Raw genomic sequence first — 21155 nt, 5'->3', positions numbered from 1 at the left:
GGTGCCAGAAAACAGAGGTGGAGCCAAGGTGCCAGAGTAAAGAGGTGGTGCCAGGGTGCCAGAGAACAGAGAACAGAGGTGGAGCCAGGGTGCCAGAAAACAGAGGTGAAGCCAAGAGTGCCAGAAAACAGAGGTGGAGACAAGGGTGCCAGAAAACAGGTGGAGCCAAGGGTGCCAGAAAACAGAGGTGGACCCAGGGTGCCAGAGTATAGAGGTGGAGCCAGGGTGCCAGAGAACAGAGGTGGAGCCAGGGTGCCAGAGTATAGAGGTGGAGCCATGGGTGCCAGAAAACAGAGGTGGAGCCAGGATGCCAGAGAACAGAGGTGAAGCCAGGGTGCCAGAGAACAGAGGTGGAGCCAGGGTACCAGATAACAGAGGTGGAGCCAGGGTGCCAGAGAACAGAGGTGGAGCCAGGGTACCAGATAACAGAGGTGGAGCCAGGGTGCCAGAGAACAGAGGTGGAGCCAGGGTGCCAGAGAACAGAGGTGGAGCCAGGGTACCAGATAACAGAGGTGGAGCCAGGGTGCCAGAGAATAGAGGTGGAGCCAGGGTGCCAGAGAACATCTCTTGAACAGAGGGTGCCAGAGAACAGAGGTGGTGCCAGGGTGCCAGAGAACAGAGAACAGAGGTGGAGCCAGGGTGCCAGAGAACAGAGGTGGAGCCAGGGTGCCAGAGAACAGAGGTGGAGCCAGGGAGCCAGGGTATAGAGGTGGTGCCAGGGTGCCAGAAAACAGAGGTGGAGCTGCTGCAGATGAGGACTAAGTGGGGTCAGTGGGAAGGAGCCCAATGGAGCTGAAGGCGTGGGGGGCCGAGATGCAGACGAACGCCCAGAAGTCCGCGGTGAAGGCAGAGTGACAACTTACCAGGGCAGAGCATGAGGGACAAGGAAGGCAGATGGAGCCATTAGGACAAGATCCCAGGTAGAGCTTACTGGTCGACGGGTCGAGGTAGAGTGGTGGGCTTGGAGGCTTGTGGTGGATCTAGAAGATCAACACATCAGAACAGAGCTGGCGAACTGGAAGCCCAAGGTGTATCCAAGATGCTAGGTGGAGCCACCAAATGATGAGTCAAAGGGCTGAAGGGAGTCTATGAAGACAGGGCCGAAGAAGTGAATAGCACAGGCCGATACGGGACATGAAGGGGACCAAATCAAGAAACCTCTGTGTGTGCTCCTCAAGGGACAGATCCCCCTGTTAGAGGAAGAGGATCTGAACTGCTGCTAGATCCATTTGTTTTGGTCAGTCAGCAAGGGGTTGCAAAAAGGCAGAAAAGAGATGGATCTATTTGCAAGCACTTTTCTTTAATCAAAATAAACTCAAAATTACACTTCTTCAGGCTAGAAATAGAACAATACATAAAATGAGATGAGATCTGACAAACAACAACGGAAAATGAGGGCTATATATATATACACCAAGAAACACAAGGGACTAAACAAGGTAATTAACAAGACACAGGTGAGCCACATGGGCAAATCAAAAAACATTGTAACTGGGTAATTGTAAATGAACTAAGAAAAAACACATCCTTATACACTGCTTGGCATATAACAATTAAGCTGCAGGAAATGGAAAATAAAACAGTCAATAGAAAGTCTTCTGTCTAAAAAACGTGGGAGAATTCCGATGCAATATGTAATCTTCTTGAGGTTTTTGAAAGTACAAAAAGTAAGTTAAAAATATAGTTTTTTTGTGTGTGTGTGTGTGGTTTTTTTTTTTTTTTTTGAGTCCCATCAATTCTTCACACTCCAGTTTAGTTGGTGGCAGTAATGCACCAAAAGCTGGTCTACCAACCACCAATAAACTGAAAAGAATAAGAAAAAGAACTAAGGCTGCATCGAAAATCGCATACTTCCCTACTACAGTATTTAGTAGGCAAAAAACAGTATGTAACAAAAGTATGTCCAAATTCACATTACTAACAGTATAGATAAGAGTATAGGCAAAAAGTACCCGGATGACCTACTATTCAAATTTGTGTATACGATGGACACTTTACTATCCCATGAGGAGAATGACAGTTAAGTGATTTTGTGAATTTATGAATGACAGTAAAGTGATGTAACTGATACTGGTAGGTCACATGATAATGACAACATGGCAGATGTAGTATGTCTGGATAACATTCATACTATATGATGTATATGTATATCTATGCCTAGAACACCCTAACCACCACATAACATCAGGCTAAACCACTCATAACACCTAAGCAACTACATAGAGACACCACAGAAACCACCCACGCACACCAGAATCATGGCCTCGACAAAACTGTAGGTCTGTTTGTGCAGAGGTGCGTTTGTTAAAAATGTGACCTCACATGAGAATTCATGAACATTTACAATAAGCAGGTCAAACTAATGCAACATCGATGAGCTAAAATGCATTTGTTTGTATGCATGTATAGTTTTAAACTGTTTTAAACAGTTTTCTAGTTTAGAGTTTTGTTAGAGAGAGAAAGGAAACAGAGAGTGAAGAGAAGACAGGAAAGACAAGAAAAAAGATCGAGCTGGAAGAGAAGCTGAGAGGGAAGAAAGAGTTGGATGCAGGGGGTGGGCAGAAGGAAAAGAGGGGAAACATTGGGAGGGGGGATCGGATGACTTAATCAGTGCACGCTACCACTCAAAATACTCTCCACCCTCTCTCTCTCTCTCTCTCTTCCACTCCAACAAACACACCGGTACACAGTGATTGAATCTGTGTCAGTATGAAGTCAGATCCCCCCCCCCCTTTCCCCCTTCACTAGAGAAACCTTCATATCCAGCCCCTGTACATGTGTGTGTGTGTGTGTGTGTGGCTCTCTCAACCATTCCTCCCTGACATTCCATTGCAGATGACGGATTGACTGCTGGGATACAGAAACAGAGAAATATCAGAAGTCAGTGGAATATTCTTTGGATCTGATCACTTTTAAAACTTTTTTCAACTTTAGATCAAACATTCAGTGCTTTTCTTCTTTCAGACATTTGGCTGAAACTTCTGTTGGGAAACAGCATCATTACATAGACTCCGCTACTGAAACATCCAATTACTTTTAGGATTTTGAACTTTGATCAGGGACTAAACAACCCCAGGCAGGGGACACTGGAATATTCTAAACAAAAGGGTGAGTACAAACATGCTAAAGAAATGTGAAATGTTTCATGGGACCAGCATCAGGTGCAGTGCTTTGTCTTTTTTGTATGCTGTGATGACTGACAGGAGTGGGATTGTCGGGTGTTTTCAAGAGAGATGGGTGACTTAATGATGCTCTAGTATAACATAAAAAGACAAATGGGACTCTAGTGGACATGCTGACCATAATTACCTATCAGACATTGAAATACGACTTTGCACATCCTCCAAAATGACTATAATTGTAATGTAGTAGGAAAGGGGTCGGTAATTCATCATGCTTGACCTCAGCTTCTGCAAAGTGTCGCTGTGTCACAAGTAGCTCTTGGATGGAAATTAATAGGAAGATTTTAGAAAACTCTCGGAGGAAACAAGATTTGTGTCTGTGGTTTTAACAAACTAAAGTACACGCTGAAATTATTTTCAGTGGCAGTCGACAATATGCCAAGCTGCTTATGGATAGTGAAATATAAAGAGGGACTATATACAAGTTAAACAACTGAAATGTCTCAGACAGAAGCTTTAAATTCATTATGAATCATAATGAAGTTCATAATGAAGTTGATGGTAAAAACATTGAATATGAAGACTAGACATACAAAAACATTAAATCAAATGACATGTTACTATATACTATAAATAAGAGATACACAGTTTTCTTATATTGCTGAAGTGCACAACTTTATAAGTGAATGCTGTAAATTATACATAGGCTCAAACAACAACCTGTGCAAAACAGGTAGAAAAAATAACCATAAAGAAACATTTCTTTGTTCAAATGACTCAGCCTCAGTGCCAGAAAGCCTCTGTGATGTCATTTGTAATCTGTATGAAGTGTGTCTGAAACCATATGGAGAGGCAGTGATAAATCATATTCAAAGGCAATCAAGTTCAATGGGCTCTTAAAAGTTTTTACTTTTTAGATTTACGAATGTCTTTATGTTTTACGTTTTCTGCTAAAGAACATTTCTGAAAAATGTTCTTTGTTGTGGAAAGGTTTGCAAGTTTGATCTATATAAAGTGTTCCAAATGTGGTTGGCTACATCCCAGATTTTAGCATCTGGAGAGTATATTCCAGTCAGATCCATTTACTAAACATGTATTGTGGGAGGCCCTCACCTCTCCCTCTCCTTCTCCCTCTCCCTCTCCACCTTTTCTCCTTTTCCAAAAACCTTTTACTCTCCTGAGCACACAAGCATGTACACACACACACACGTGCGCACACACACACACACACACACACACACACACACGTACACACACACACACACACGTACGTACGTACGTACGTACACACACACACACACACACACACACACACACTGAGAGGGTTTGAAACTAATAGTGGAAGAAAAAGAAAAAGGGAACGAGTCCAAAGAAAAGATTAAGGCAAGAGGCATGGGGAAAATAGGGGGAAAGGGGAACACTTTGGGGGTAGGGGGACATGAGGTTGAATTTCAGACCATATTCATTTTTCCCTCTGTGTTCATCAGATACAAGAAATTACTGTAAATCCATTGCATTGTAAACTAAACACAGAATTTAGTACCTGTGTGATATCAGACTAGCATTTAACATTTGCTTAACACATTTCTGTGTTTCTCTCCCGTTTCAGATCATTTAGTCTGAAAACAGAGCCCAACAAGAGCTTTGGGAAACAGCATGATTAATACACACCCACTAACACATCATGCCATGCTTTTGTTGCTGCAGCTGGGATGTCCTAATAGGTTTCAGAAAGAGAGAGACAAAAAATATAAATTTATAGTTCATAGGAATGTCTATGAAAAAATGTGTTTAAAACATGTGCCACATTCTACGAAATGCAATCTAAGATGTAGTCATGTTGATTTCTTATGGTTCTTTTAAAAAATATTTATACTGACCCCCTAAAATGTAATCTGGGATATTCATGAAGTAAAATCAAATAACATATTTTCCTAAAATCTTAATAATCATTTTCATTATTTTCATACGTTTCTACAATGGAATTTTTAATTGAATGTAATTTAAAATGTAAATTTATCTTGAGTCTATATACCATTTTACATCATGAAAGAAAAATGGTCAAATATTAATAATTAAACTGCTTCACATTTCAGAGTTATTCTTTCCCTGTTATGCTGTAAAAGCCCTGTGACCTCTACAATGACAGACGTCCTGCAGCTCAGTACCAACAGTCTACAAGTGCCAGGTAACATTTCACTAAAATTATTCTGTGGGAATTGATACTTAAAATTAAGACTTTGATGAAAAAAATAAAAATAATCATATCTGTGGGGAACCTAGGTTATAATAGTTGAACAAGTACTTTTGCAGTATACAACCAGAATTTATATACAGCAGATTTGGAGTCCAAAATGTAAAGCTGAATTGAAACCTGTGATCATCCACACATTTCCACAGGAATTATGCTGTAATTCCTGTCTATGCCATCAACAATACTGGACCGGGGTGTGACCCTCTCTTATCTACGCTCTGCACTCTTGAGAATATCTGTACATGTCGATAACATTCCTGTCATACTCTTGAGTGAATTACACCCATGTTTGAGTACTCGTTTGAAAACATATTAGAGTGACCTTGCATGTTGATAGCACTTGCCATGGAATTCATTTTGACCTGGAAAATGTACGCACACTTTTGACCGTGTTAGGAATTATGAAATGTTTGGAATTCTGCTCCTGAAATTCCTTGCTGCTAGTGTTGCCACAGATATGAGACACCACAAATCAAAGTGTTAATGCTGAGTGCACATGATGACACTGTTGAAGATAACGCAGAATGCACGTATAACTCCTGTGTTAGATAAGGATAGAAAACAGCTTTCAAATGAATTTGAATAGAATTGTCCAGGTTTTAAAGTCTATCATCTATTTTCTAAATGCATGATAATGAACTGATTGTAAATTATTCGTCCCTGTATATGTTTCATTGTAATTTTTAATCAAAATGTCAACTCGATTTTCCGGTGAAACTTCTCTCTGATGACATAATGATGGCATAAGTCCACAATCGATTAGAAGCTGGGATTCAGATCTGCCTCCAGCACATCTTCAAATCCAATCAATAGCTAATATAGAACCAAGTCCCTGCCCTACTTTTTTCTTTTTTCAATAAGCCGTTTCACTTCGATGTACATCATAATACAGCGGAAAAGATCAGTTGCACTTTATTTTACTATAAAGTCCTGGAAATTTAAGGTAACTACATGGATTTAGGTTATGGTTTAGGGGTAGATTCAGGGTACCTAGTTACCCAGTAATTGAATTTAAGTTCTGGACTGGACTGTCACTACTCCTGTTTCATTGCAACTTTAAATACTTGTGAAATTTAGGTTATATGCATTTCTTTTATAAAGGTATAAGGCCATTCAGCATATAAGGTGATATGAAATCTAAAATGACCCACAGAATTTTTCCCAACAAAACCATCCATTGGAAATTCTGATGTCGCTAAACACATGCCAGTTGAGCTTAAAACCAATATGGAATTTTCCAGAAATTCCTGAATTCTCTTAATTGCTCAGCCACTCTGGTGTTTCTACATACAGGGAGTCCTGTTCTTGTTTTTCCAGTTCAATGCATGAGCAACTCATTTAAAAAGTTCTAGGATTTCTCCCTTTATTCCTCAATCAATCTTTTTATCTTGTATCCTTCTTTTTCAGGTGAAGACAGATCAGCCTCTACATCTCCATCTGGTTCTCCATCTCCTTCCAGAAATGAGTGCAGTATCACTCCTCTTACTCCCTCTCCCTCTCCGGTAAGATCATGACAGATCCTCTCTCTTTAGCACTTTATATGATAAACCTGGATTAAATGGCAAAATCAGATGCTTCAAACTACAGTTATGTTAAAAGAGGATGTGGTCCCACCAGAAATATGCAATTATGCTTCTTTACTTAGCACTCAGTCAGTTGGTTGAAAACAGCACTATCATTAGTTCATCCTCCAGTTAAAGTGCACTGCAATCTGTGGTCACACAAAAACGTTTCCTTCGAAAGCCGACTTTTTTCACTTAAAGGGATACTTCACCGATTAGCATTAAGCTTTGTATCAGTAGAAACCCGGTATTACTTTCAAATAACCGTGCTTCCCTCCCTCATGTCCCCCTGAGACCAGAGATTTCTGTATTGTGTGTCTGTAGAAAACCCTCAGATGACGAAAAAATTGTCATTTTGCATCATCGGAGGCTTTTTTGGCCAGAGGCTAGAGACTTACAGCTAGTAGTTGGAGCTAGTTCCACATGTTTTCAGCCACCCATAGGGGGTGGGATCTCACGATAAAACGACGTCTTTTCAGTTTCGAGTCAACTAGTAGTCTAGTTGTATCATTTCTTCCGATACTGCCCTCTGTAACCGGTAGGCGTGGCTTGGGAGTGGCCTCGTAGGGCAGCGAAGCAAGTGCATTCTGGGAGTTGTTGTCTTTCATCCACATGAGCCAAAAATACATTTTCTGGGTTTTCTCAGTCTAGAAGGCACCAACTTCACAAAATCGAATTGCAAAAATAAATTCAAGGTCTCTGTCTGCTGTTGGTTGGACAAACACATAGTCTTGCCTCAAACTCATGGCCAATGGCCCTGTCCCAAATGGCACACTTAATACACTTGTGGTCTTACAGAATGTGTGAAAACTATCCATAGTTTTTGATGTTTTGGACCATTGCATTCATGTCTAAAAACACAAGAAGATCAACTTTAAAAATCAAACGGACCTTGCGTTTTTTTCATTCCACTGTTGTGCTTCTCGCATATTTAAGCGCAAAAACGCATTCGGTGTGAATGTCACCTTTTTTTTTTTTATTACACTGCTCTACCCTTCCATTGTTTTTCGATGTAAACATGCGCTAGACGTACGCGTTTGCCCGATGTACTTGTGTCTTGTGGCTCTTTGCTCATGACACAGCGTTCTAAATGCTTCTCTAAACCTTGCTGTTTTTCATTCCACTGTCCTGAGTCTCGAGTTTTTAAACACATACTTAAATCACCTTAAATGGACAAAAAAAAATACTGGCATGAACATAAGCTGAAAGTGATACATGATACACTCCCTTCTGATGTGTTAGTCAATGTAACACTCAGGTCAGGGAAATGATCTAGAGATAAGAGGAGCGAGGGAGAAGGTGGAGTCAGTTACTTTCCGTACCAGGGAGAATTTTTTTTGTAAAGTCACCCCTCTGAAAATATTATAAGGCAATAGATTTATTTTCTTTCTGTCTACATTGTTTTTTTCTTTCTTTCTCTCTGTAGAGGACAGAATTGAGACCGTGTGTGGCTCGTCCATTTTCTGTGGTGGTCGCTATAGATTTTGGCACCACCTCCAGTGGCTATGCCTTCAGTTTCACAGAAGATCCTGAGACCATTCACATGATGAGGTATTTATGATATCTGTATCCTGAAGTTCATATATGTTCTTATAACTCCCCTGCCCATATCTGACCCTACATTTCTCCCTGTTTTTCTAACAGGCGGTGGGAGGGTGGCGACCCTGGTGTAGCCAATCAGAAGAGTCCAACCTGTCTGCTGTTGACCCCTGACCTCCGGTTCCACAGTTTTGGCTTTGCAGCTCGAGACAGCTACCATGACCTTGACCCAGAGGAGGCCGGGCACTGGCTCTACTTTGACAAATTCAAAATGAAAATCCACAGCACCAGTGTAAACACATAATCTACTTTTTATTGACTGTGTTTTTTTATAGTAGAATTTATTCAGGTATGGTAAATGCTCAGCTTAGGGGCATCAAGCATTGTTGATAAGGTATCACAACACTGTCTAAAATGAAGAAGCCAGATCTATTATCTGTCTGAAGCAAAGCATAAGGGGAGTGGATTATTTATGACACTTCTGTGAGCATTTCTGCAGCAGACTTTCTTGCTTTTCTATAGGATCTATCTATGGAGACTGAGCTGGAGTCAGTAAGTGGAAGAAGAGTTCGGGCCATTGAGGTGTTTTCTCATGCCCTGAGGTTCTTCAGAGAACATGCTTTAAAGGTGAACACACACACACACACACACACACACACACACACACACACACATGTACTGCTCCAGCGACAAAATGAGCTACTACTGTTAACTAATAAGGAAACAAGCTTAACTAATCAGTTAGTATATCAAATTTAGGAGTAATAGTTCCTTATCAGGAAATCAGTAATTACTGAATGATATTAGAGTCATTAATAACTATCAAATAACTATGACAAATTATAAAGAATTAAAAATTAATTACTAATCACAACATTAACGTGTCTGAGACGTAATCGGTTGTCTGTTTTATTCTGAATAATGTTATAAAATGCATCACTAAGTACTCAAGTGTTACATAGTCACCCATTAAGAGCTACTAATCTGGACCATTATTTATACATAAGTGGAAAAAAAAATGTTTTGAATAATGGTCCAGTTCACTAATATTTCCTACAGAGTAATTCACAATTAATTGGTAATTCTTTATAATTTGTCATAGTTAGTTTGTTGATAGTTATAAATTAGGCTAATCTCATTCAGTAATTATTGATTACCTAATAAGGAACTATCTCAGTCCTAAATGTGATATTATTAACAGATTAGATAAGCTTGTTTCCTTATAATTAACTGAAGTGTTAATGTAGTACTACTCATTTATCCTGCATTACTTCCTGCATAGTTAACTATTATGGATTTATTCTAAAGTGTTACCGAAATTATATATTAAATTTAGCCTTTGGCCCAACGTGCTGGTATAAACTCTAGCATACCCATGACCCTACATAGGACAAGTGGTTTAGAGAATGGATGGATATTAATTATCGAATTTCTGAAATATATCATTTTAAAATTTTATTTGATAAAAAAAAAAAATTCTTTGTACTTTACTTTTTTGTATTTGACTTACTAATTATTTGAAAATTTTTATCTGTGAAACACATTTTTCCAGTGCTGTTATTGGCTTGGTTATTCTTCACTTATTTAGGCATTTGTTGCCTATCTTAGTTGTACAATATTAATATCCATCTAGGGCCAGACTGAACATGAACCCCCAGTGTAATGTAGAGCAGTAGTGTGCGGTGGCTTTGGTCCAAATCTTTCAGGACGTACTTTTCCTTTACTCAAACAAGAACACATCCAGTCTCTGTGAACAGTGGGGGTCAGGGGAGGTGGAGGTTCTGAGCCAATCTGTTGTCAGTTTTGGCTGGACCCAAACCTTCTTCCTCCTGCTTCCTGGAGCCCCTGAAGGCTTGTGGGAAAACACTAACATGGAGATTTCTACCAAACCTCCGGCCATGCATCCTGAGTGTTTTGAGTCCGGCACATCATTTTAGAGCGGAACGGAAATAAGGGATATCAATAACTAATATAAGTATGAAAATGTTATCTGTGGAATGTAGTTTAGATAAGAGATGGAAAAGTAGTAATGCGTGTGTGTGTGTGTGTGTGTGTGCTTTTCAGGAGGTGAAGGACCAGTCCTCCTCTGTGCTGGAAAGTAACGAAGTACGATGGGTCATCACTGTTCCTGCGGTGTGGCGGCAGCCAGCCAAGCAGTTCATGCGAGAAGCTGCCTATTTGGTAATGTAGCATAAGTGATCTAAGATCAGTTTCCACTACATATATGAAAAATTACAGATAATCAAATAGTAACACTTTAGTTTTGGGTCCAATTCTCACTTTTAACTAGTTGCTTATTAGCATGCATATTACTAGGATATTGGCTGTATATTAATACTTACAAAGCACATTTAATGCCTTATTCTGCATGACCATATTATACATCCCTTAATCATATCCAATACCTAAACTTTGGGAAACAACTGTCTTACTAACTATTAATAAGCAGTAATTAGGAGTTTATTTAGGCAAAAGCTTTTTTTTTCTCTTTCTCTTTTTCTTTCTTTTTCTCTCTTTCTTCTTTCATGCACACATACACAAATGCACACTCCCACATTGAATGTGATGTCCTTCAGCCCCCAAGTGCAGTTCAGGAAATGTGCGTATATGAAAAGGAATGCAATAGTCACTGCACAGTGCACACATACAGTAAATGGGAATGTTGAAAGACTTTTGTATGAGTGGAGAGAAATAGTGTGCCAAGAGGACTATAACCTGATATCCATTAAATATGTGTGTGTGTGTTTGCCTGTGTGAAATGTTCAGTATTGCAGACTTGTACATTTCCCTATGAGCAAAACACTAAGAAATCAATCACAGAGATTCTTTTTACATACAACAATCAACAGTGCAGAGATCGCCGTTAAAGAACAAAGACTGTTGATTCGATCACTACCAGCTGCTCAGACTCGAAGACCACTGAAATCCCCCCGCAGTTATACCTAAACCAGCCAACAACTCTACATATTAAACAGGCCCATGTCAGAACTGTACTTGTTCTAGTAGCCCTGCATCTTTCTCTCTCACTACCTTACTAGAGGTAAGGCAGGTCGAGGTTAATTTCCTCTTTGCAATGTCACAGAGGTTAAACAATGCAAGAGACCAGCACACAAACACAGGAAACCACGCCTGTCCCAGTCAAGCAAGATAGGGGGAACGAGGCAGCCCACCACCTCCTATCATAACTCCATGACCAACTGGGGTAGTGTACTGATACTTTTACAATATACTGAAACATTATTTCCGTTTATTTTGGTTACCATGATACCAGTGCTCATTGTACAGTAAACATGGTGGTTTTATTTTGTAGTAGCATTTGACGTTGTGAAAATTTTCTGAAAATAATTTGAGCAGTGCATGCTCATAAAATGTGTTAATTGATGCTAGCTAGGGTGTAGTGAATGGGTGCCAGGGTGTTGCCATGGAGTTGTTAAGGTGTTCTGAGAGTTCTTACTAAATTGATTACTAAATTACCGTTGGCTAGAGTGTTCTGGGTGGTTGCTAGGGCATTGCTATAGTGTTTGACTGTCCCAAGTCAAAAGAACTCAATGCACCATACAGTTCAACAGCACTGGTACTTTTCAGTTTGTATCAGTTTGAATTTCTTCAGCCCAAGTCCGGCCCAGACTCTGTTGGTACCCTTGGCAAGATTTTAGATAGTGCCCCCCAAAAGTCAACTCTCCCCAGTTTTGCTAATGTAAAAACTAATGTCTATGGTAATTGCACTGTCATGCATAATTAACAGATTTTGCTGATGTATTATATTTACGTCATGACGCAGGCAGTGTTTAATTTAGTCCAACATAACGTTGTCAACTATTATGTTTTTGTTTTTTTTCATCGATGACAACATTGATAGCGTAAACATAATGCAATCTTAAGTACTAGGATATTAATTGGCAGAAACACGAGCAAAGCTCCATTTAAAATCACTAAAAAGCTACCACTCATCTCAGTTCATTGGGATGTCATAAAGTTCTATTATAATCAATTAAGCTCTCTACACTGCACAACTAATCTGTTATTTACATTGTGTCTACTCCATTTGTTATAATGAGAGGATTTATGAGCAAACTTAAACACCTCTGATTGGTCATTGCATTTAAGAGATCAACAGACATGTCTGTGATTGGCTTCATTGCTCAACACAGCAAAAACACGCAAATAGAAACCCTTTGACGCTCTCCAAAGCACAAACACAAATTCGCACTGGAGCCTTTGTCAAATCAATTTCACCAATATGATATTATTACAGTATCAAATGAGGGTGCTCTTGCTTTTGCTTGAGGTTGCTTCACCCCCTGTCATTTTGCGGCCTAGGCAACCGCCTATGTCGCCTATACCACGGCCGGCCCTGCTCCAGACAAGGGATTTTCCAGTCACTTTTTCTGCAGGTTACATCGTTACTTATGCCAGTAGGTGGAAACAAGTGTCAATTCATTCAAAATGTTAATTAATTCAGGAACAAAACAAATGACTGTCTATTCAAGAGTCATTGAATCATTCACTCTACTGATTTGTTCAAAAACTGATTCATTCAGGAACTAAACAAATTACTGTCTGTATGAGTGAGCCACTGAATTGTTCACTCAACCAGTTCATTTAAAACACTGATTCATTCAGGAATGAAACAAGTGGCTGTCTATACAAGGGAGTCTTTGAAATATTAACTTAACTGATTTGTTCAAAATGCTGATTCACTCAGGAACTAAACACCACTCTGTGTGTTGCCTAAAAACTGCTGATAAGTGTATATTTCTCAATATGAACTCAATCTACTAATTAAGGCTCATGTTGTTGATCTTATTGTAGGCAGGTTTGGTGACTGCAGATTCTCCTGAACAGCTCCTCATAGCTCTTGAACCAGAGGCTGCATCCATCTACTGCAGGAAGCTCCGTCTACACCAGGTCATTGACCTCAGCCAACGTCCAGTAACCAATGGTTTAGATGTAGATGGCTCCCGCCCTTTCGATTCCAGTTTTAGGCAGGGTAAGAACGTTTTTTTTCTTCTTCTAAACCAATTAGCATTATACAATATCACTCGCTCTCAGATTGATCCTGGGAAGGAGTCCAAACCTCTTGCTTTGAGTGTATCACATTTCTCTATAAACATTAAATGGGAACCATGCTTAAAGCATGGGGAATACAGGACTGTCTTTCATCCCTTGAAAATAGAGTGCTGTTTTTGTTTTGTGTGGTTATTTGCGGCTGTATGCATTGAGGACAGTTAGATCGGGGTCAGATTGATCCAGAACCAAATGGGTCTTAGTGACTATGAGAGCATATGGTTTGGGTTAAGACAGCAAGAATGAGATGACATTTACCCGTAGGTTAGAGCGTCCCCTGAGGTTACAGAGCTGAAAAAAAAAACTCTTTGAAAGATTGACAATGTTTTTGTTACCACTGCTTGAAAAAAGAAAAAATGGGGTTCTTTTACAAACACTCTTTTCACATTTATATACAACAGAAAAGAAAGCACCGTAGACACTATCATTCATTCCTGTTTTTACACTCAAACAAAATATACTTACACTTATACACACACATTTCACATTATAATTGAAACAAGGTGCTGCGAACCATGAGCTCACCCTCTTCTAGACTGCTTACACTAGTTTCCCTGGATAATTCATTTTTTCTTTCATTCTTTCTTGCATTTTTGCTTGCTTGCTTATTCAAAGGGATTTGAGCATGTTATGTTCCAAAATGTAATCTCCCAAAACATGTTTTACAATTGGACAATGTTCATGTACACACATAAATCAAGGAACACAAAGCTTTGCCACTTTTATGTTCCAAGGGATTTTTATTTTATTTACACTAACTGTGTTTTTTTTTTTTTTCTTTTTTTTTTTTTTCTTTATGAAGATGGCAAACTTTCCTGAAAACCCTTTGGCATGTCTAATTTTTCCTGCTTTTGAAATTAGTTTCAATGTGTTTTATGCATTGATTTTGTTGTTTTACTCGTCACATACAGAAACTTCCAATCTTATAAGTATTTATTTACCTTAAAACTATAATATGAATGTTCATGACATGACAATTGTGACCGAATTCTCCTGTGATGCTTGTATGTATACTGTTGAACATTGTTAACTGAAACATTAAATAAACTAGTGAAACTAGCGAGTGTGAGAAGTGGGTTTTAAAAGAGTTTCTTCCGGTGAAAAGTGTGGGGTAGAAACTAGTCCAAATAAATTTAGTGCATCATTGTCTGTTCTCTCATCTTCTTAAGACAACAGACACATTATTAATCACTGTCTCTGTTCTTCCGAAACCACATGGCTTTTAGAGTAATTCAAGTTCAAATCAGTTTATTTTTTACTTTTCCTCTTTTTCCTCTGTTTCATATTGTAATGGGTTCCAGATTGTCCCCAAAGTGTAGTTAAGTTTCTCTTCTCTGTGTGTTTGCTGTAAGCTGTGGGAATGTTAAGCAGCATGTCTGTATTCTCTAGTGTTCACACACTTTACCTGAAAAGAAAATGTTTGAAGTAATGCATTCCATAAAAAGAGTTCCTCAGAAAATATGCCAATCAGTAGCCTTAGTAAACCCGAAAGTGAAGCAGATAATTCTTAGTTTAGCAGGTCATTATTCACTAAAATCACCCACTATAAAACTGCAGCCATGAAACAAGCTTGTTTTATTAGGTATATACTGTAAGAGCAAGACTTGAAGTAAATTGTGCTCACATCTCGAAAGCATGTTTTACAAACAAATGCGTTAGGTTCATTAAACCAAGGTTTGTTTTGCAGGCTGCCATATTATTGATCCAGGTATCTGCAATCTCTCCCTCTCTTTTTTGTTGTCTCCGTGAGTTGTATTGATTCTAATGTGATAAGGCTTTGATTAATGCTGCCCATGTGTGAGTGATTCATTGACTAAAGGAAGTCAATGTTTCTTTCAGCCCGTGAGCAGCTCCGCAGATCCAGACATAGCCGAACTTTTCTGGTGGAGAGTGGTACTGGAGAATTGTGGTCTGAGATGCAGACAGGTAAGAGATGGAGACACACACACATTTATTTAACTGAGGACATACAATAGACATATTATTTTAAAGTTATAATGGCTGCAATAAATTAAATGGCAATGGCGGCAATAAACAAATATATGAAATAGTAATTTTGTCCTCAGATACACAAATTATATTGGAAACTGACATCATTTTGCCTGTTGGCCATATAGAGTGCTCTAACACTCTAACAAATTAAACATGAAGATGCTTTAATAAAGACATGAATATATATTTTTTGTGATTCTTTGATCATAATACAAGTAACCACAAACAGATCATAACAAAACTTTCCAGGGAAATCATTTCCAGAGTATTGTAATGCACTACTTTTTTTTTCTTTCAGTTTTCACGTAAGATGGAACCTTCCTATCTTAAAACATGATTTCCCCTAGCCACACTTTCTTGTTCCTTATGTGCATATAATATTGTTTATATGACTCTAATTGCTGTGCATATGTGTAAGAGACCCTCATTGTGGAGCAATCATTGGTATGTTATTACTGGCTGCACAGACTGAGCGCATGGTTGCAGTGTGTGTGCATGCAGCTCTCTCTGCATGACTGGCACAATGACAAGGTGCAGGGTCAAAATAATAAGATCTTCAGCTCCAGATGTTTCCGAGAGAGAGAGAGAGAGAGAGAGAGAGAGAGAGAGAGAGAGAGAGAGAGAGAGAGAGAGAGAGAGAGAGAGAGAGAGAGAGAGAGAGAGAGAGAGAGAGAGAGAGAGAGAGAGAGAGAGAGAGAGAGAGAGAGAGAGAGAGAGAGAGAGAGAGAGAGAGAGAGAGAGAGAGTTTATTGCCATCTAACTCATACACTACTAAAAATACAGTTCTCCTTTTTCAAAGTCTCAAGAGTGCACACATGCTTATAGATTAACAAAGAGGAGGCCATTTTCCATGAAACTGTGTAAGAACAGGGTGTTATCGTTGCTTCAAAAATCCTGTAACAATTATTAAGCAGGTAATGAGACAGACTAATGTCATGATTAAATAACCATGTGTATTCTCAAAGGTGATCAGTACATTGTGGCAGACTGTGGCGGTGGGACGGTGGATCTGACGGTGCATCAGATTGAGCAGCCACAGGGCACACTAAAGGAGCTTTACAAAGCCTCAGGTTAGTTGAGGACCAAAACCAACTCCTTCATCTTCAGCTCAAAGATATTCAATACTAGAGTGAAATGATAGAACAGTCATGATTGACCAACTTTTATTTCAATAACTGTTGTACATAGTTTTAGGACATGTTCCTGGATCAACGGCCCTGTCTCAAATGGCACCTTAAACCCATGTTGTCCCCCTCCAACCTCCAAGTCCACACTTAGGGGATATAGTGCCAAATGTATGGTAGTGTTTTCTATGAGTGTGGGCTTGGCAAACAGACACATCAAGGGTGCTTGTAAGCAGGGTAGGGTGGGGAGGAGGGGTCCAATCCTGCACACGATGGGCCACCTTCCAGCAGAGGGCAAATCAGAAGTGAACATTCCTATGCCCAACTCACTCTGAAAGGGAAAGCCCTTGTAGTGGGGACTTTGAAGGGAGCTTGTGTGTCGTAATGAAGCCGTTATGAATGCACTTGGCAAAGGGAGCATTGAAAGACTACGTAATTTCCTCATTAGCTTCACATGGAATGTTAACACGACAATGCTAGGCAGTGACAACATGAATGTCTTATTATTTCTGTTAAAATAATACAAATAAATGTACATTTATAATGAAGTTGTTAATATGCTTTATATACAGGTGCTGGTCATAAAATTAGAATATCATCAAAAAGTTGATTTATTTCAAGAATTTTCTTGAAGTGACCATCGCATGTTCCCTTCACTAACAGACTTGTGGAAGGGCCCATCGTGAAGGGATTCACTAGTTCACTTTTGTTTGGAACACCCCTACAAATGGCTTCCCCTTCCCGAAGTTCCCTTCAAAGGTGCAAAAAAGCAATTTTTTTAATTTGCCCAGAGCTTAGCTCCAGTCCTAATTGAACCAGAAAATCAATGTCTTCAGGATCTATAGAAACTTCCAGGCTGGTGTGTTTGAGCTAATCCCTGCATTCAAAGTGGTCCTCCGAGATCAGGGTTGGACACCCCTGGTCCGGACAGTCCGGACTGCAGAGAGGATTATTGGTGCCCCCCTGCCAACCCTCCAGGACCTGTACTCTTCCAGAGTGAGGAAGAGAGCAGGTAAAATCATCACAGACTCCACTCACCCTGGACACCACCTGTTTGAACTGTTACCGTCAGGACGGCGACACAGATCACTGGCCACAAGAACATCCAGGCACAGGAACAGTTTCTTTCCACAGGCCATTTCCCTTCTGAACACTTAACATGCCCCCAAGGCATATGCCTGTAAGTGCAATACTCCCACTGTCTAGTGCAATATTCTCTAACTCAGGTGATATTTATATCTATATTATTCATACTACTCAAAATACTGTAAATATGTTTAGAAATCTGTAACATGCGCTAGACTCCCACTGTCTAGTGCAATATTCTCTAACTCAGGTGATATTTATATTTATATTATTCATACTACTCAAAATACTGTAAATATGTTCATAATCTGTAAATGTTTATTCGGACTAAACCCAACTGTGACCCTACTTTTTTACTTTTATACTATTTTTATTTATTTTTTATATATTTTTATTCTTAGAATTTGTATTACTATGTTTCTTGTTGTATTTGTATTTGTATATGTGCACTGGAAGCTTCAGTACCAAGAAAAATTCCTTGTGGGTGCAAGCACACTTGGCAATAAAGCTCTTTCTGATTTCTGATTTCTGATTTCTGATTTCTGGTTTAGGGGAACGAGAAGGGTTAGGCTTAGTGCTCTGGAGTTGGGGTTCAAACTATATTTTTATCAAGGGAAATGACTTGAATGTTTTCCAAAACTAACAAATCCAGGAGCACATCCTACTAGCCAAAATGTTTAGCACTAATGATGGAATGGAATCAAAGCTGGTCAAACTTGATTGTTCACTTCAGCCATTCCCTGTCATTTCACTCCAACCCTGAAAAAGATCCGATGCTGAAGGTCGTTTTGATTGATCATGATTATTCCAAAGGATTTAGTTTAGGACCTGAAGAAAACATGTGGTGAACATGCAAATCAAGTGGCATGTAACCTAAACCTAAATGGTACATATACATGTTTCTCTTTCAGGGGGTCCTTATGGAGCAGTTGGAGTGGATCTTGCCTTTGAGGCCATGTTGTGCCTGATCTTTGGGGCTGACTTCATTGAGAGTTTTAAAGCAAAACGTCCAGCAGCTTGGGTAGACCTCACCATTGCATTTGAAGCCCGTAAGCGCACAGCGGCCCCTGGCCGGGCCAACTCATTAAACATCTTACTGCCCTTCTCTTTCATTGACTTCTACAAACGACACCGGGGGCAGAGTGTGGAGACTGCCCTGCGCAAGAGCAAGTAAGTCTAACTCATTGAGAACTTTATTTGCTAAATTATGCCATTGAAAGTGTGAGTATTTATGTTTTAACTTTGTGTTATGTTTCTGTCAGTGTGAATTTTATAAAGTGGTCATCTCAAGGGATGCTTAGATTCTCTGCAGAGGCCATGAATGAGCTTTTTCAGCCGACCATCAACAACATCATAAAACATATTGGTAAGAGAAGTCTCTCAATCAAACACTAAGCCAGGGATCGGTATTTAATTCCCTGATATCTTATCGATTTCTCTCACCCTACCAGAGAACCTGATGCAGAAGGAGGAAGTAAAGGGTGTGCGTTTTCTCTTCTTGGTTGGAGGATTTGCAGAGTCGCCCATGCTTCAACGCGCAGCCCAGAACGCACTAGGGCGGAACTGCCGTATCATAATTCCACATGATGTAGGTCTGACCATCCTGAAGGGTGCAGTCCTGTTTGGACTAGACCCCACTGTTGTCCGTGTACGCCGTTGCCCGCTAACTTACGGTGTTGGAGTTTTGAACCGCTTTGTGGAAGGTCGACACCCTCGTGACAAGCTACTCATTAAAGATGGCCGAGAATGGTGCACTGACATCCTGGACCGCTTTGTTTGTGTTGATCAATCAGTGGCTTTGGGTGAGGTGGTGAGGCGGAGCTACACTCCAGCAAGAATAGGACAAAGGAAGATCATAATCAACATCTACTGCAGCGACACTGATGAAATAACCTATATAACTGACCTCAGGGTGAGGAAGTGTGGTGCCATCACGCTAGACCTGCTTGAATCGGGGGCAGCGGCAGCTAATGCTGGTGAAAATGATAAAGGATGCACATTTCAACGCAGAGAGATTCGCACTACCATGCAGTTTGGAGACACTGAGATCAAAGTCACAGCTGTTGATGTGGCAACCGGCCGACTGGTGCGGGCATCAATTGACTTCCTGTCCAACTGATCCTACTATGCTGTTTCTGGAGAGAACTGGAATTTGTAAAATGCAAGGGACATTTAACCACAGCTAATCTCATCAAAAAAATAATCTGAAATAACAGCTTTGAGTTTCAACATCTGGATCCTTAAGGATTGCAGATGTAAAAACTGAAGGGCTGAATGATGAACTGGAATGTTATTGGGATTCGTTTTTTATCGTGCAAAGCACCAGCTATGAGTACGGTCTCTGTATGTGTACTGTAAGCTTCGGATAATTATGAGTAATGAAAATCTCATTTATGTCAAGAGCAACAGACTATTTTAATTAGACCTTCAATGAGTAAAGCATAACGGGAAATGCATTTGGTTATTATCAAACAAGCTTCCATTTTTGGCATAATTTCTGTAAATGCATTTCCTGTCAAACAGAGGAAGTAGTTCCAATTTTGTTATTGCTTCTGGTGTGTACCAGCATGTCACGCATGCAGGAAACAGACATCATTTTAAGTTTGCAGACACTTCATATTAATATTGATTTATCAAAGCCACTTAATTTTTATTTTTGTAAACATACACTCTATAACTAAAAATGATTCATTTTAAACTTGTATCAAGACAGATCTCGTGTTTATAAATTATGGTTGCGCCACCTGGAGGTAAGAAGAGGCAGTAATCATTTGGAAAAATGTTAAGGAGTTTGGTTGGCAGAGAAATTTAGTTTTCTGATTTCCGAGGTACAAAACAGGTAGTAACATTTTCAAATGCGATTTGTAGACATTTTATTTTCTGTCTGGTTGTAATTGTACTTTTACTTATTTGCTCCATGAAAACTATTTTCAGAGACATTTAGGTTGTTCTTCCAGGACAATTAAAATTGCTAAAGTCAATGAAACACTACCTCTCAAGACTTTAAATTATTCCAGGTCTAAGCGTTTAAGCCTGTCTATAAGTGTCTTTTTTTTTTTATATGTGCCTGGTATAAACTTTAAAATATAACATTTATCAATGACATTTGAAATATCATTCTTTAATCTTTTATGTAAAAGCAATGTTGTTGGCTTTTCATCTATCAGGAGGTAAGAAAACCAAAGGAACTGTATTTTTTTCCCCACAAACTTCAAAGATGTTAAATTTCCTATCAAATATGCTGAACATCAGTTCGACATAAGTGGATCAAGCTAGGGGTTAAATCACACAAAACAACGTCAGAATAAAGTCCTAAAACTTTGACTTTAGTCCGATACTTACTATGAAACTGCTGGTATACTAATCACAATGACTGAAAATAAAGTTATTTTTCTTTAAATGTTTCCCT

The 21155-nt window shown here is 39.4% G+C and overlaps 1 protein-coding gene across 2 annotated transcripts; it reads left to right on the top strand.

Annotated features, from left to right (window-relative positions):
• Nucleotides 1-2684: 2684 nt before the first annotated feature.
• Nucleotides 2685-21150, top strand: hspa12b (heat shock protein 12B). Of its 2 annotated transcripts, XM_079866772.1 has the most exons (14): nt 2771-2880; nt 2965-3108; nt 5219-5310; nt 6784-6878; nt 8365-8489; nt 8583-8769; nt 9000-9104; nt 10542-10658; nt 13290-13467; nt 15384-15470; nt 16502-16606; nt 18658-18916; nt 19009-19112; nt 19198-21150. In XM_079866772.1, exons 3-14 carry the CDS (start codon nt 5265-5267, stop codon nt 19863-19865), a joined length of 2076 nt encoding a protein of 691 aa, XP_079722898.1. In that variant the 5' UTR covers nt 2771-2880; nt 2965-3108; nt 5219-5264; the 3' UTR covers nt 19866-21150. The 2 variants fall into 2 exon arrangements, with proteins under 2 accessions (XP_079722897.1, XP_079722898.1); XM_079866771.1 differs by having other exon boundaries at nt 2685-3108.
• The last annotated feature ends 5 nt before the right edge of the window (nt 21151-21155 follow it).

Source organism: Squalius cephalus (genome assembly GCF_949319135.1).
Source record: "Squalius cephalus genome assembly, chromosome: 3".
Classification (NCBI taxonomy): Eukaryota; Metazoa; Chordata; class Actinopteri; order Cypriniformes; family Leuciscidae; genus Squalius; species Squalius cephalus.
Note: the sequence above shows the minus strand (reverse complement) of the source record. Positions and strands in the feature narration are given on the sequence as shown.

What these genes read in the sequence shown, in the direction of transcription:
- hspa12b (XM_079866771.1), top strand. Translation starts at nt 5,265, where the DNA reads ATGACAGACGTCCTGCAGCTCAGTACCAACAGTCTACAAGTGCCAG. An exon ending in CAACAGTCTACAAGTGCCAG is followed by an intron (nt 5,311 to 6,783) that starts GTAACATTTCAC and finishes CTTCTTTTTCAG; the next exon opens with GTGAAGACAGATCAGCCTCT. An exon ending in GGAGCTTTACAAAGCCTCAG is followed by an intron (nt 16,607 to 18,657) that starts GTTAGTTGAGGA and finishes TTTCTCTTTCAG; the next exon opens with GGGGTCCTTATGGAGCAGTT.